The following is a 16,157-nucleotide window of genomic DNA, read 5'->3' as shown; positions in this document are numbered from 1 at the left end:
TTGTTAAAAGTCACACTGAACAGGAGTTGATAAGAAAGATTGGGAGCCAGACATCTGACACCTAACCATGATTCTATTTATAAACAAGATGTACTGTCAAAGAGTAACAGACCAAGAAAGTTACATGAAACAGATATACACTGTATGTTATAGATTTTTTAACATTTATTTTGGCTTTATATTTAAAATACTATACAGAGAGCAGACATCTACAACTGTCCAATGCTCTTGCAGAAAGCCACATCTTTAAAAGATTAAGCCATATCTATACAAATAATTTTATTTGCCTTACCAAAATAGCTTCCTTAGCTAGATTATGCTTTTACATTTAACAAAGTTTGAAAAAAATAGTTCCTTTCGGGCCCTCCCTGGTGGCACAGCGGGTTAAAGCACTGCACTGAGAAGCCTAGGCCACAACCTCATGAGTTCGATCCCCGCCTGCCCAGGAGGTGATCCACATGGCGTGGCAGACCTCTCCTGGCCCGCCCGCTGCTCCCCTCAGCAGTGTACTTCCTCCATCTGCCTGTTCTGCTCCCCACTCTGTCCCTGGTGAATCCTCTCACCCTCAGCATCTCTGGCCTGTACCCCAGTTCTGTATGAATAAATAAATCTTTAAAAAAAAATAGTTCCTTTCATACTAGCTTATTTAAGACAGTGAGATGTCTTGAAACCTTTTAATGTACAACTAAGATAAAAGAAGAAATAGTGAACATAAGGAACTTGACCAACATCACAAAGATTAATTAATCCCAGAGTATGACTCTATGTTGCCTTTCCCATTACGGTGCTTCTATTTTCCTGCAGTTCAGAACTCAAGCCGACCAGTGGATATTACCCATGCATGTACATAAATGAGGGGTCCAGAATTTAAGTGAAATACAGCAAATACTCTCCTGCCATCACAGATTATCAAAATGAATGTAAGCAGTCTTTTCACTACTTATAGCTATACCCAACACCATGTTACATGCTTATGAAACATTATTTCTATATCTGACAACAACTTTGCCACTTATTACTTCCATTTTCCAAAGGAGAACGCCAAAGACTAAAAATCACAATACTTATCCAGTTAGTAAACATCAAAGCTGCTTTTAAATCTAAACCTGTTTTGACTCTGAAAACATTCTCTTTGTACATCAGAGATGCTAAAGCATTGAATGGCTGCTTCCAAAATAACCAAAGTTCACACAAAATGTAACCTGTTCTAACATAGACTGATTAGACATATCCAGAAATTTTAGTACAGAAACAACTGTTCACCAAGAAGAAATTTCACTTGAGTACACACATATATTTTGAGGCATGCTACTCTTGTGAACATCAGACAAATTAGAATTTGGAGTATTGTATATAATAACATATATTACATAAAACAGGACAACTATTTAGTTTTCTTCATGTCTCTATCAGAAGTAATTAATAATTTTCCTCCAATAAAAAAGACACAAGTTTGCTCCAACATATTTGAAAATAAGTGAATAAAGAAGTGAAATATCTTTCTTGTCCTGGCAGTCAATAGTTAATCATTAATACCTTTGTAAGGTAAGAATGGTATCACTGTATCCTAAAAATAATACAACTCACTAGACAGGTACTACAACTTTATATTTTTTCTATCAACAAGGTAGTTTTCCAAATATGTTATTTTTGCATCGACATGAATTGTGACCTTGTGTCATGTTTGTATGATACACCAGGCTGCAAGAATTTTGAGAAATCTCCATGCTTATGACCAAGCCGTACCTGGTAATCCCCCTGGAACAAGAACAAGGAAGCTCACTCATCTGTGTGGTATGTTTCTTGATCGCCAACTTTGATCCTGCCATGCCATCTGTAACATATGCCAAAAAAGCATAAGCAGAAAAAGGGACTTTCTTGCCTTGGAACATCCTCCCTTACGTTGCAGAGGAATGTGTTTTTCAATAGTACTACTGGAACTAGATCCTCTAGCATAGACTCCTTCAGAACAGGGAATTCCAGAGGCCAACTTCTACAATAAAAATCACCACAGCAAAAAGAGTAATCTCACCTCCACTGTAATCACTATTCTCAACCATAAATACAATATCATATTCTTTCCAGAAACCTTATCAACTTTGTAAAGAGCTTCAAGCTACAACAGCAACACAGACACTGAAAGAATCTGAATAATCTATGAATTTGAACACAGACACATTTCCTCACAGAATACCACATGAGTAACGATGAACTCAGTTTACAGCTCAATGACTCAGTAGAAGCTACCTTTCTGTAATAGCTTTAGCTAAATCTACAAGCAACCCTCAGATATCATTGCTTTTAATTTTGCACTCTACTACTCTGTTTCCAGATACACTAAAGTTTCTGACATGACAGCAGGTTTTAAAAATGACCCCCAGATTTGATTTAATCATAATAAATAGTAATATTGATATAAAATATTTCATTTACTCTCTGTTGGACAACTTATCAATATCAATATGAATTACTTTGGGTCATTGGATAAAAGATATTCTTATAGAGTAATTGCTCTCATGAAAATGTTGCATTTTAAAATTATAGCAGTTAAGTATTTCACAACTGTGATGTTATGATACACAATGCAGGAAAAATATTTTGGAGGAAAATTTCAAGAAATCTAGTTATTAAATAAAGCTTACAATGAGTGGTAAGGACTTACGGGGATCATGCTTTCTAAACAAAATTTTGTTTTATTTAATACCTCCTACTTAGCTTTTTCTGGGGATATAATATTGTTACAAACTGATATAAATGGTATAAAATTGTTAATTAGTTTAACAAATAGTGCTATCACTTATTTTAAGCCCAAACTGACTTTACTATATTGACTCAGAATACAATAAATAAATCTCTAAGTAGAGCAAAGGTACAATATTACCAATCCATTGAAGATTCAGATAGCATAAAAAGACAAACATTTTGGCCAAATTTATTGATACTTAAGTATGAACACTATCAAATTTCAACAGTTATTTTCCAAAAATGGACAAGCTGATTCTAAAATATATGTGCAATATCAAAGGCCAATAACTGTCCCAAGGTAATTGGCTGCAGAGAGTCTCTGGACCTATAGGAGATTCTACAAAATGCTTGGAAAGGAATATTTATGGAGTTGAAGATATTTTACATCATCTCTACTAGCATTAGTATAGATAAAAATTAAAAGGTAGTACTGGTTAGCTGAAACAAGTTCAGTGAAAAATTTGGGAAAGTTTACTATTATAGACTGTGAAGTGTGTGCACTTTGAGTTACATCAGCATCTCCTTAGTATGGAGAATTAAAAAGAATAGCAAACAGTAAAACACGGATATACCTAACATATGTTAGGACTTAATATGAAGATTTCATAATTAAAACAGTATGACATTGATTTAAAAATAAGCCAACAGGCTAATAAGCTAGAACAAAAAACTCATAAAAAATCCTTGCATGGGGCCCTCCCTGGTGGCACAGCGGGTTAAAAGCACAGCACAAAGAAGCTTAAGCCACTTCTGCATGAGTTCGGATCCCCGCCTGCCCCGGAGGTGACCACATGGTGCGGCAGACCTCTCCTGACCCGCCCGCTGCTCCCCTCAGCACTGTACTTCGGACGATCTGCCTGTTCTGCTCCCCACTCTGTCTCTGGTGAATCCTCTCACCCTCCGCATCTCTGGCCTGTACCCCAGTTCTGTACGAATAAATAAAATCTTTAAAAAAAACTCCTTGCATGTATGCAAATCAGTATGTGATAGAGGGGTATTATAGATCAGTGGGCATAATGACATATGATAAATGGTAGACAGGCAACTGATTAACCATAATGAAGTGGTGAAAACCCTGAAATTTCTTCTCAGACCACAGACAGATGAAAATCAGCTTATTATGTCTTAATGGACACTGTATGAAAAGTAAGATTTTACAATTTTTAGAGGGAAATATAGAATTAGATTTATAAGCCTTTGGAGAAAAAAGAATTTCATAAGCAATATAAAACAGTTACTTAGTAGAAAACTGATTTTTGACTATATTAGATTTTCAAGTTCTAAAAGGTACAAATAAAAATGCAAATCACATACCAGAAGAAACCTATATACTTGAAAGGGGTATTAACCACAATGTATAGATTAATGAATTTAAAACACATAATTTCCCAATTAAAGAATAAGCAAAAGAATAGGGAAATGACATATGAGAAAAACTCAAGTGTTAACAAAGTTAATAGAATATGATGATATACAACACCAGTGAAGGAAAGATAAATGAAAGTGAAAAAAAAAAAAAAAGAAGGAGTACTGATGCAGACAAACAAGAATACTAATTTACTACTGAAATTTAAAAAAATATGACACGCTGGAAAGCAATTTGCAAAAGTCAACTTTACTTGAATAAACCAAATATTTTCTCTCATCTTTTAATAAGGTAGTCACTATAGTTCAGAAACTTAATTTACAGGAGAAATACCCACATATGTGCAGATGTAGACTTCAAACTAGAGAATTGCTTGAAATAGTAAAAAGCAAAACAAAACAAAAAACTCTCACAAATAACCTAACTAGAGAAAGTTTAAATGGTAGAAATGGAATAATAAAATATGTCCCATAGTTCAAAAAAGAAAGACTTAGAAGTAGATGTACTATTTCCCCTAATTTCATAAGCTTTATGGACTAAAATAAGTGGTAAGATGCATGTAGATATCATTTATACACAATTTCATAAAAAATCAAAATTAACACATGAATATATAGAGAGAACATATATATATGTAGTGTAAAACTGTGAAGAAAACCAAGTAAAAGTAACTTCAAATTAAATAGTATGTAATGTAGTCTGGAGCAGTTAAGAGAGATTTGCAAAGGGAATAATGACTATAGAATGCTTTAATTGACTTACAGGTATTTATTTCTCTAAAAATATGAAATAAATATGACAAAATGCTAAGCCTTAAAACACTATGGTTACCTTATTGCTTTGCAATATTGTTCTCTACAGTTGTTTTTTTTTTTTTTGTACTATGGAACAAATCATTTGAACATTTGTACAAATGAATATTATAGGTCAGTGTTTAATTAAGTATTATTTTGTACCATTATTAAGAAGAAATTGGCCCTGCTCTGTTCCCTTTATGCACAGAAGATGAGGTGATGTAGGTATCTCAATGGATCAGGAGATTAAAAATAAGAATAAAGTATGATTCTTTTAGGACAATTTTCCTGATTAAGGAGGGGCCCATGTCCACTTTTAAGGAACTGGTACACAACAATGCCTGTCTTTGGAGAAATTCAACCACTGAGCAGTTTTCATCAAAAATTTACAAGATTTGAGAGCAACACACACTCACAACTGAAGTGCAAATGAATGAGAGACAGATATGTACGGCAGCAAAGCAAACACTTCTACAGTGCTTGCTATTTTGAGTTCAGAAGATAAGATCTTATCTTCTAATTTAAAATGCCAGTTTTATGCCCTTCACCCTCTACAAATTACAGAGCGAACAGGATGTTTTGATGATTCTGAAGTAGTAAAAGAGCTGCTGGCAAAAAAAAAAAAATCTCCATTTCCTCTTCAGTGGAATCACAGGAATATTTTCAAGATTTGAGGGGTTTTTCTGGATCAGTAACAATGAAATACACCCCATTCCAGAGATCTGAATTATAATTAAATACATAGACCCACCATGAAGAAAACACCTAGAGTAAATTTATGAGCAGTTAAACTCAAAGTTGTAAGAACATGTGCCCAAAGGAAACAGTTTCTATTTGGTACAACATTTCTGAAAAGATAATAGAAAGCTGTATTACCAAAGATGCTGTCTTCAGTCCTTGTCTTAAGCGTACATGGTTATTTACAAATATAATTTTATTTGCTTTCCCTAACCCTGTGAAGAGTGGCTTAATAAGTACCTAACTTTTGCAATTGAAAATGATTTTTTGAACACTCAAAACTTCTCTCATGAAATATAACTGGTCACTTGCTATAAAAGCATAAATTCATTTGTTTTACAAATGCTGTCACATTTAGCATTTTATAGTGAAAAAGCATTTTATAGTGAAAGGGTTTCCCCTACAAAATACATTGAAAAAGCTGGCTCCTAGGATAAAAACCCAAATTTCGTAGGTGTCCAACATACTCATGACCCATATTCTATTTACAAATCCCCCCATCCCTTATTTTATGTCACAGATTCTTGTACCTTCTTTGTAGCCAGTCTCACAATTCTTCATTTTCTGTTAATTGCCTGTGAGTCTGCACATGTTTTCCCTGAATGCCCTTGTCCCCAACATATTTATAAGTCTGGGGAACTTATTCTCAAACTCGGAGCAGGACATCAAGAAGCATGTCTTCTATAAACTTACTGAAAATCCAACTCCAGCCCTCTGTCTTGTATCACAGAAAGTAGCATACTGTGCTGTGATTATTTCCTTCTCTGTGTCCTCTAAAATACTCCTTGGAAAAAGGGTAATACAGGTGTTTGCAGGTATATACAGGGAGGGTATGTAGACAGTATTGCCAGAGCTGAGCTGTAGCTGGATGATACCTGTTGGCTCCTGCTGTGCCAGACAAAGGAGAACCCACTGTGCATATCTGCTCCCTACTTCCCATTTAGGGACCTCAGGCTAGTAACTTGAAATTCACCAGGGCGGGAGTATTAGCACCCCCTCAGGGATCTGAAACTGCTCCTGGAACCACTAAGGGTCCTTTTCTTACTGGTGTGCTCATTCTAGTGCCCATTTCTATACATATCGCCTGAAATATTATTTTGTTCGGCGCCATGCTAGGTACCAAAAGTACAAAAAACCCTCCATGTTAAGGGACAAAATTAGATACAAGCACAAAGTAGAATCAAATACAAAGAAGAACTGAACTTGGTTTTTATTAGAGAGAACAGAGTCTGTTTGTCATGAGATAATGACAGCTATATTCTAAACTCCAAAGATGGTTGGATTTTGGTCTTAGAAGAGTAAGTGAAGATTTATATTTAAAGTAATCATAACCTCAAAATGTAATGATATTGAGAACGTTTCACCAGATCAAGCAGTCTAAAGAAAAGAAAGTTTATTGCAGCAGAAGCATCTAATTTTCAAGATCATTAGTTAAAATTTTTATTACACTGAACTTGGTATTGATATTGTAATATAAAATGATATGCAATCATTTGTTTAAGGAATGAAGGTCACAAGTTGTCAATATACATTCAAAGTCCAAATATTAAAATTTCCTACTTAAACCAATTAGTAAGCTGTACTTTCAGATTCTCAAATTAGTTCACAGAGAAGTAACACTAGCAAAGACCAAAATGAGAGAGAATATTATACACCATTTAAAAACCCATAGTGGTAAGCATTTGAAAGCCATAATAATATTGGTTTCAAATTAAGATTTTAATTCTAAAGCAAATAACAAGAAATAGCACTTACTTAATTAAATTTATCATTTATTTCTCCAGAGCTTTAGCCTTTTTTTTTTTTAGAACGAAAACTAATGTGCTTTAAAAAGGAAGAATAGTAGGTAGCAAAAGATCATCCTTTTAGATTTGTATTTATGAATAACAGCTAAATATTCTAGGAAATAAATTTTAAGATTAAAAAAACTAGAATCCTTAAATATCTGATTGTCTGGGTTTATTCGCAGAAACATTATAGCTCAGAGTGAGTGGTTCAGGAAATTTTGATAAATGGAATACTCTCCATTTGCATTGTTAAACTTTCGTCAATGGTACACAACTCATGTTGCTAGATTACTTATAAGTTAGACAATACTCTTCAGAAAGACCTTTTAAGAAAGGCTGGCTAAAAATTGTTTTCCAAGCCATTAACCAAAGCAGTAACTCAGAAAGTGTACTGAAAATTTTCCCCTCTCCATTTAATGTTAGTTACATGAGAGTGTACTTTCAGAATAACAGTGGGCTATGAACATCACAAAACCTACCTGATTTTTCAGCATATTTAAAACACATAAATAAAAAGAGTAATAAGCAAGAAGACATTTAAAAATAGTTGTACTCTCCTTAACGTAAACACAACAGAAACAACAGTTTTGCAGTTTGGAGTGAAAATAAGTACATAATCCTATGATTAACCTAATTTTTATTCATATTTTATTTATTAAAGGATTTATTTATGTATGTATACAAGAGCTGGGGTGCAGGCCAGAATTGTAGGGGGTAAGAGGATTCACCTGAAACAGAGTGGGGAGCAGAACAGGCAGATCTACTGAAATACACTGCTGGGGGGAGCAGTGGTCAAGACAAGCGAGGTCTGCTGTGCCATGTGGGTCACCTCCCTGGCTGGGGATCAAACTTGTGCTAAAGTGTGCTGAGCTTCATAGTGCTGTTACTTAACCATCTGTGCTACCACAGAGGTCCTCATTCATGTTTTAATCAACAAGAAGAAAATTCTGAATTATAAAGGTTGAGTTAATCTATCATCTATTTATCTACTTACCTATCTATTCATCCAAATATCCATTCACACATGTATTTTTTCTGGAGAGAATTCAAGTAGTCACTTTTATTCCCTTCCAAAACCAATTTTTAAAAATCCGCTGTCATAAAAAATTTTAAAAATTCTAATCCCAAGCCTAGCCCTCAAATTACAGCTGGGAGAATGTAAGTATAGATTTGTAGATGAGAGAAAGTAATTCTAGTCAAATCAGCAACAGAAATATTGTAGAAATACTAAAATGTACTTTATTAAAGACTTACATTGCAAAAATGAAATAAAGAAGATATCATAAATAAAAAATTATATAGGCTTTCTTAGTGTCCTAGGGGTTAAGTCTCAGTGCTGTGAAAGTGAGGGCTTAAGTTCGATCCCTGGCCAGGGAGCTAAACCAATGGCATGGCAGACCGCTCCTGTCTTACCTGCTGCTCCCCCTCAGCAGTATATTTCAGTAAATCACCCTGTTCTGCTTCCCACTCTGTGTCTAGTGTATCCTCTCAGCACTATTCCCACACTCCTCCCCTCAATTACCCCTTGCCACCATCTCTGGCCTCTGGCCTATGCCTCAGTTCTTCTATGCATAAATAAATAAATCTTTAAAAAGAATAACAAATTATAGGTATGGGTTATAAAAAATTTGAATTCCAATTACAGGATCTCTGCACACAGAGATCTTTCATTTATTCTGTGGAAAAACTTTGTAAGCATCAATAAATTATTAAAAATTAAATCTTAAATTAATATATACATTATTATGAAAATAGCTAAATGACTTACCATTTAAACCACTTAGAAAACTGAAAAACTACTAGTTCAGAGTTGCAAAAATGATGAAGACTTTATTGACAGTCTTTGGACTTGTAAAATCACAAATATAATTTTAAGATTCACCCCAACTTTGTCTGTTAAATGAGTTTTTATAATAATGATTTTTAATTTAAATTTATTAATTTATTACTAAACTACTAAGTAGAAAGAGCTCTGTCACACTTCATCACATGCCATCACTATATTAAAATTATTTGTAAAATCATACTAATTTTTAGTATTTGCTAATTTTCATGGCATAAATACAAATAAGAGTATGAAATTTCAACCTTAAATTATTCAAAAATCTTTGGCCAAGTAGAGGAGGCCTAGATACTGTTATAAGAGTTATAAGAGTATGTACAATTTTTACTATAAAATAAAAATAGCATACTCATTTCCTGGGTCACAATGGTCATATACTCCTGACATTAAAAAATGATTTCTCCCTGTATTTGAACTATTGGTACAGAGTCATTGGTTTGCTCATAAATGTTACTCACCATACTTCACTTAGCTCTCTGTCTAGCTCTCCCAACTTTCTCTGTTTTGTGAACACCATTCAAACACTTTTATAAATGCTTTCACTTATGTATTTGGCAAAGTCCTAGTAAACTGGCATTCTGAAAACCACCAAGAAAACAAAAAATAATTTATTTGTAGCATTTGCCTGTTTTCACATGTAAATAATCCCAACCATGGCCATTCTGGCAATTAATGTCATGCCACTGAAAGCAAAATTGGAAAGAGATGTGCACAGCAGATTTTAGTGAATTGGTACTGATTCCAACTGGACACTGATGAATAAATATTGCCTCAAATTTAAGTTTATTCTAAAGTCAATCAAAATAGTAAGGAACTTATTGGTAGCTTCCAACACATTAAGTTTGACAAAATGATAGTGAGCTAATTGGAAGGTAACTAAAAGTTTTAACAAACAGGCAAGATTTTCTTAAACAAACAAAAAGTAGAAAAACAGTTTTAAATAAGTTTTATTCAGACTAAAGTTTTAAAAATAGGGTGAGGCTATAACATAATAGAAAATTACAAGCTGTCACTGAAAGTATGCGAATTTTGTGTTAGTTTGGATAGTATGAATGATCATATTATCTAATTGACAAGTGAAAATTATTTTGATTTTTGCAAATAAAGTTGCAATATTTATCTGAAAGGAACATAAATACATGTCCATTTATATATTTTATGATACAGCAGATATATCTATAAAATTCATTATTTTAAATGACTATGATACTATGAAGTAGATAGTATCTAAAGGAAGCAGGTATCTACCACAGGAGTTGACACAGATTTTCTTTAAAGTGTCAAAAGGTATGTATTTTAGGCTTCAGGTCCACTTAGTCTTTGCCTTTAATATAGTTCTACAACTGTAGATGGAAAATACCCCTGAGATACTAAATTCCAGAAACTCTGTTAACAGAAAAATCTGCAGATGAATTTAGCTGTGGGTCCATCGTTTGCTGACCCGACACAAGCATGTACTCAACTAACAAATGTTTGAAAGGTTCTGATTCCAACATGATTTTTCTTAGCATTTATGAAAAACTAAGCCTGATAAAGCATTTGAAAAAACACTACTGTACCAATCAGTTTAAAAAAAAAAAAATGGATTCATGCTTTTAAACAAGAGATTCCACAGTAAATCAGCTGCCAAAAGGACAATGCAATGAAAATAAACTTAATGTAATTATGGACATAGTTATTTTGTATTACTGTGTCAAAATTTTATAATTAGCCAAAAGAAGAGAGGTTTACTTAGACAGGAAGGAAAAAACATTGCATATTAAATTAAAGAGAATTTAATATGATCACAATCACTTTAATTCACTTTGATGTCCTTATCCTTACCTTCCATAAGTTTCCCTGTCTGTTCAGCACTTCCTCCAGGGAGAATCTTGGCAATATAGGCTCCAATTTCTCCACCATGTCCAGGGATTTCTTTACCACCCACAATTCTAATTCCTAATCCATTACCTGTGTTGAAAAATCACCAAGTTACTAGCTATAATTCAAAGGGAGAGCAGTTATCATAAATTATAAGGTGCACATAAAGTAGACTCACACTCAGAGGGAAACTGAAACATGCATATTGGAAGTGTACACCAGTAACAAAAGCATGTTATTCTGATTTCAATAACAGTTAATAGGAAATATGACTTTCTTGATCTGGACTTTCTGAAATCATGGTAGACCAAGTCTACAATTATTAATCTGATAATATCAAATACTTTTTTGGATTCAACAGTTTAATCAAGATAAGATGCAAACATTGGCAATTCACCAGATACCTTATAAAATTTTGTATGCATATTTTCCCATAAGAAACTTTACAGCATACAATTCACTTATGAAATTGAAGAACATATGACTTATAAGAAAGCCTTCATAGCTACAAGAAATTGAAAAGACAATCCAAATATGAAAATAACTGTAAATGATAACATGATAAAAACTTTATGAATTATTATTCACTTCTTAGTCTAAATTCATCAACTATAATGTGTATCAACAAGGGGCTTATTATGAGGCACAATATAATTGTTCTTAACTGACAAGGAATTTAGTAAACTGTTCCATTCTCCTCAGAACAGACTTTTCTCTAATTAGCCACATGGAATAAAGATGGAGAATAATTATTATGAGGAAACTGAGATAGAAATTAACTGTTGACATTTTAAGTTTATGGTTTTTATCAAAATTAGCATGTGCATACAACACCATATATCTATATTTTTTTCAAATGTCAAGATATTTTAAACTGAAAACACTGAAAGAAAGCAGATTGTTTTCATTAAATGGAAACAACTAATTGTCTCATTATATTATTTATATTCTTCCCACTCAAGGATTGACACAGCACCTTCAACTCTTGTAAATTCTCCAAAATTCAAAAAGTAGGTCTCTTCCAAATCCCTTTCCCTCCTCACCTTACTCTTTAAATCAATCTCTAGTCATCATTAACACTGTTCAAACAAATAAGCAGTTAACAGTGAATTCTGCCACTCTACTGGTTATATTTTAGTAAAGCAGTAGTTTGTTTTTCCAGATGATACAATAGTCCCAAATGAATTTACTCCCTCCTTGTGTCTCCTCCTTCCATTCCATGTTATACTTTCTTTCCTTTACTTCCCTCTTTTTTCCCTCTTCTTCCCTGCTACCTCACCCAGTCTCTGCTTGTTCATCAGGTGAAGATTTAGCTTCAAACAAAAACATAAATAAATGGTTATACAATGACTTTTCTGAAAAATAAAAGCAGATTCTTAATCAAAGATCTGGTTCCATTTTCATGGCTGAATCACTTATAAGGTATAATATATCATTTATTAAAAACTTCATAAAAACTTACAAGGATAATGAATTTCAATGTGGCTGGTATGTCCACATCAAATTTAAGGCACGGTCAGTCTAAAATTCCAAAAGGTAGTTTGCTAGATTTTCCTATTTTAAATGTATGTTAAAGATCCTGTCTTAGATCAAAAATACTCATAATTTATACAATTTAGAGTATGTGAGGGATAGAGTCTACAAGATTTTGGTGATTTCTTTACAACAATAAATAAAGCTTAGCATAGCTCAAGAAAGAAGTCACCACTATGTAATACATGGTGCAACCATTTGCTTAGACTCAAGAAAGTTACATGTTGCAAAGGTTTAGGTAAGAGAATAGTTGTAGAAGTACTAATTAACATAAGTGACTTTCAAACAAAAGTGGTTAAAGATTCACTCTGATGATAACAATGTTTTGAGGGTTATGTGAGTAAGTCCTTAACGGCATTTAATTTTAGTGGCTGCACATTTTAAAAATATGTTCTAAAGGATCGATGATAGGAAACTATAGTCATATAGTTTCCTATATGATTCCTAATCATATAGTACTAAGGAGCACAGACACAATTACTTTTTGAGTTAATATACTCAAAAGTATATTAATACAGTTTAATGAAAAGTAAATTTTAAGTATATTTTGTAATTCTCAGTCTGTTTGGTAAAAATGTGGTAATAACTAATCATAACTGTATTGTGAGAAATGAGAAATTACTTCAGACACCGTAAATTTTCAAAAATTACTATTCCTACAGTTAATAATGCTGTGGTTGCTGCTATAATTTTCATGTATACAATAAAGTAGCAACAGAAATAACAGTAGCAACAGAAATAATTAAAATTTGTTAAAAATTTTTAAATAATTAAAAGAACAGAATGGCAGAAAATAAAAAGGTTTGAAGAATATGTTTTATTTATTTTAAGTAGTTTCATGAATCTTAAGGTGGATGTCAAGAATATAATTTTACAAAATCGAAAGTAATTGTTCTAAATATTATACATGCTAATTAGTCTTTCTAGTCTTGCACTATAGCCAATCCATTATGGAACTAACTTTACATATCCAATTTTTTTTTCAAAGCAAAATAATTTCTTTGATTTGTTTCATACAGCTGTGTTTTCTGGAGCCAGAAGATGAAATGCTAACTAAAAAAAGAAAATAATTTCATGAACACTGCATTTTATTCCTTTTTTCTCAGCATTTCTCTCTAAGAAAGGAAGAAATTATATTGTTGAATGCATATCAAATGTAATATTTTATATTAGGTTCAAGTGCTATTATGTGAGGTATATAGAGCTGATTTTATTTTATATGTAAGTGAATTTATACCAAAATTTTATTAAGTGATAGAGCTGGATTCCGACTCAAGTGTTTCTGGATCTAAATCTCATTACCTATTCTCTCAATTTTGCTGTCTTTTAATAGAATAAAAGGTTTTCAAAATTACTGTGCTGTTGTTGATGAATACCTATATTTGAAGTTTACATGTTAAAGTTTAAAGATATATTACTAAAAATATATTTCCCTCCTGTGTTTCTCAAAGTATGAGCAGGCATGACTCCCAAGAACATCTCAAAGGTCGACAGGGTCAGAACTATATTTGTAGTAATGCTAAGGCAGATTTGCACTTCCATTCTCATTCTTTTGTGACTATAGTACAGTTTTCAGAGATATGATGTATGTCTTTATAACACAAGTTGTATAAATAAACATCTACTAAACTCAGTATTAAACATCTTTGTATTTTATGTATTTCTGCATATATTACAAATGATACATTTGCATATGGCATTTACACATACATGCATATATAAAGGTATGAATAATAAAGTTTATAAATTATTTGGCTTTGTCTTAGCTGTTCTTAAACATTGTAATAATAATTATTTACACTTACTTGCATTTTAAATATAGTAAATTATGAGTAAGTTTAGATCTATGTCTTTGTTGGATTCATTTTATTTAACCTAGCAACTAGTACCATATATATCATAGCAAGAATGTTCAATGATTAAGGATTAATAAGATTTAAAATGTGTATAAGTTATATAACACATTTTATGTCATACAGGTTTTTATAAGATGGCCAAAAAGAATATTTAATATTTTAACCTTCTCTATAAATATATTTAGAGAAATAGTTCTCCAACATGTTGGTTTCAAGGAGCCATTTATAGTTTCTAATAATACCGAGGACTTCAGTGAGTCTTTGTTTATGAGTGGTAGCTATGTAGACTTTCTATGTCATAAATTAAAACAAAATTTAAAATAGTTATTCATTAATGATCTGTATTGCTTAATATTAAAAGATTCCATATTTCATGAAAATTACTTTGTTTTTCAAGCAAAATGTGGAATTGTCTCATGTTATTACAAATCTTAATAATACTGAGCTTAACACAAGAAGGTCTGTCTGTACACAATATGTTATAAAGGCACATCTCTAAAGGTATAATCTCTAAGCTCTACTGTACAGTCACAAAAGAATGAGAATAGAAAGGCAAATCTGTCTTAGCATTACTATGAAAATAATTCTCACCATGTAGAAACTGGAGAGAACCTTGAGGAATCATGCTCACTTGCTGGCTCATACTTTGAGAAACACAAAGGGAAAATATGTAAAACACAAATAGTCGGGTCTCCTATTTTATAATCATTTTTGCTATTAGTAAATAAAACTTGTTTTTCTGATGAAGTGTATTAATTTTACAAAATATGTTAATGCTTTATCCAGCTAGAATAATCATTAAAGTGATATAAAATTTTAAAAATTTATAAAAATGTTTCTACTTTCAGGTAAAAACAAAATGAAAATTCACTAATGAGCATTTCGTTCTGTTGGGAGGATAGACCACATGTACTCTTTAGCTCCCCCCCTATCCTTGCTTACATCCTTATCTAATTATATAACTTTTCACTTCTGATTGATACTAATCGTTTTCTGTAAACATGGAACTCTAACAATTAAAATTTTTTGTTAATCATAAAGTAGGGACAGACTATAAGAAAACCCAGTGAAGTTAATTTTTCAGCTCTAATTCTTATCAAATCATGGTCAATTTTGTTTCACCTATTTCTTTACTATCCTCAATCAACTAGTAAACAGCTTTGAAAATTCCAGATAAGATAAAGTATTTTAGTATGCTAGCTATAAAATAATAGAGTACATATCACTAAATATTTAGTAAGTCAAACTACCATTTTGATTGAGTAACAAAACAAACAAAAAAAAAAACAGAGAAAGAAGTCAGGTATATCAATACTCTCCCAGGTTTTGCCTGTGGCTGGTTTAGAATTTCTAGATCTGATAAATATCATAATTTCAGGTTCTAATGTTGCAAACACATGCATTTAAAAAACTTCAAAGACTTAATGAAAGTAATGAAATTTGTTTAAAAAATTAACTTCTCATGAAATTGTGCCTGGGCCATAATAAAATTCAGTATTTACCAATGCTGCATGAATACAACAGTGAAATGTTTTTATTATTTCAGGTAGATATCAAAATGAAAAGTGCAAGTGGAGAGATGATATAGTATTTGGTAGTATATTTGCTCAAAATAATAATCCCTTTCTCAATATG

General features: G+C 32.2%; 1 protein-coding gene across 1 annotated transcript in view; it reads right to left on the bottom strand.

Annotated features, from left to right (window-relative positions):
* PCLO (piccolo presynaptic cytomatrix protein) overlaps positions 1-16,157 on the bottom strand; it is a 272,220-nt gene that overhangs the window by 78,392 nt on the left and 177,671 nt on the right. The window contains exon 11 of the mRNA XM_004676888.2: positions 11,098-11,223. Coding sequence (XP_004676945.1) covers positions 11,098-11,223 — 126 coding nt within the window. The remainder of the gene's footprint in view (positions 1-11,097; positions 11,224-16,157) is intronic.

The sequence above is a fragment of the Condylura cristata genome, unplaced genomic scaffold (assembly GCF_000260355.1).
Source record: "Condylura cristata isolate star-nosed mole 26May11 unplaced genomic scaffold, ConCri1.0 scaffold00005, whole genome shotgun sequence".
Lineage (NCBI taxonomy): Eukaryota > Metazoa > Chordata > Mammalia > Eulipotyphla > Talpidae > Condylura > Condylura cristata.
Note: the sequence above shows the minus strand (reverse complement) of the source record. Positions and strands in the feature narration are given on the sequence as shown.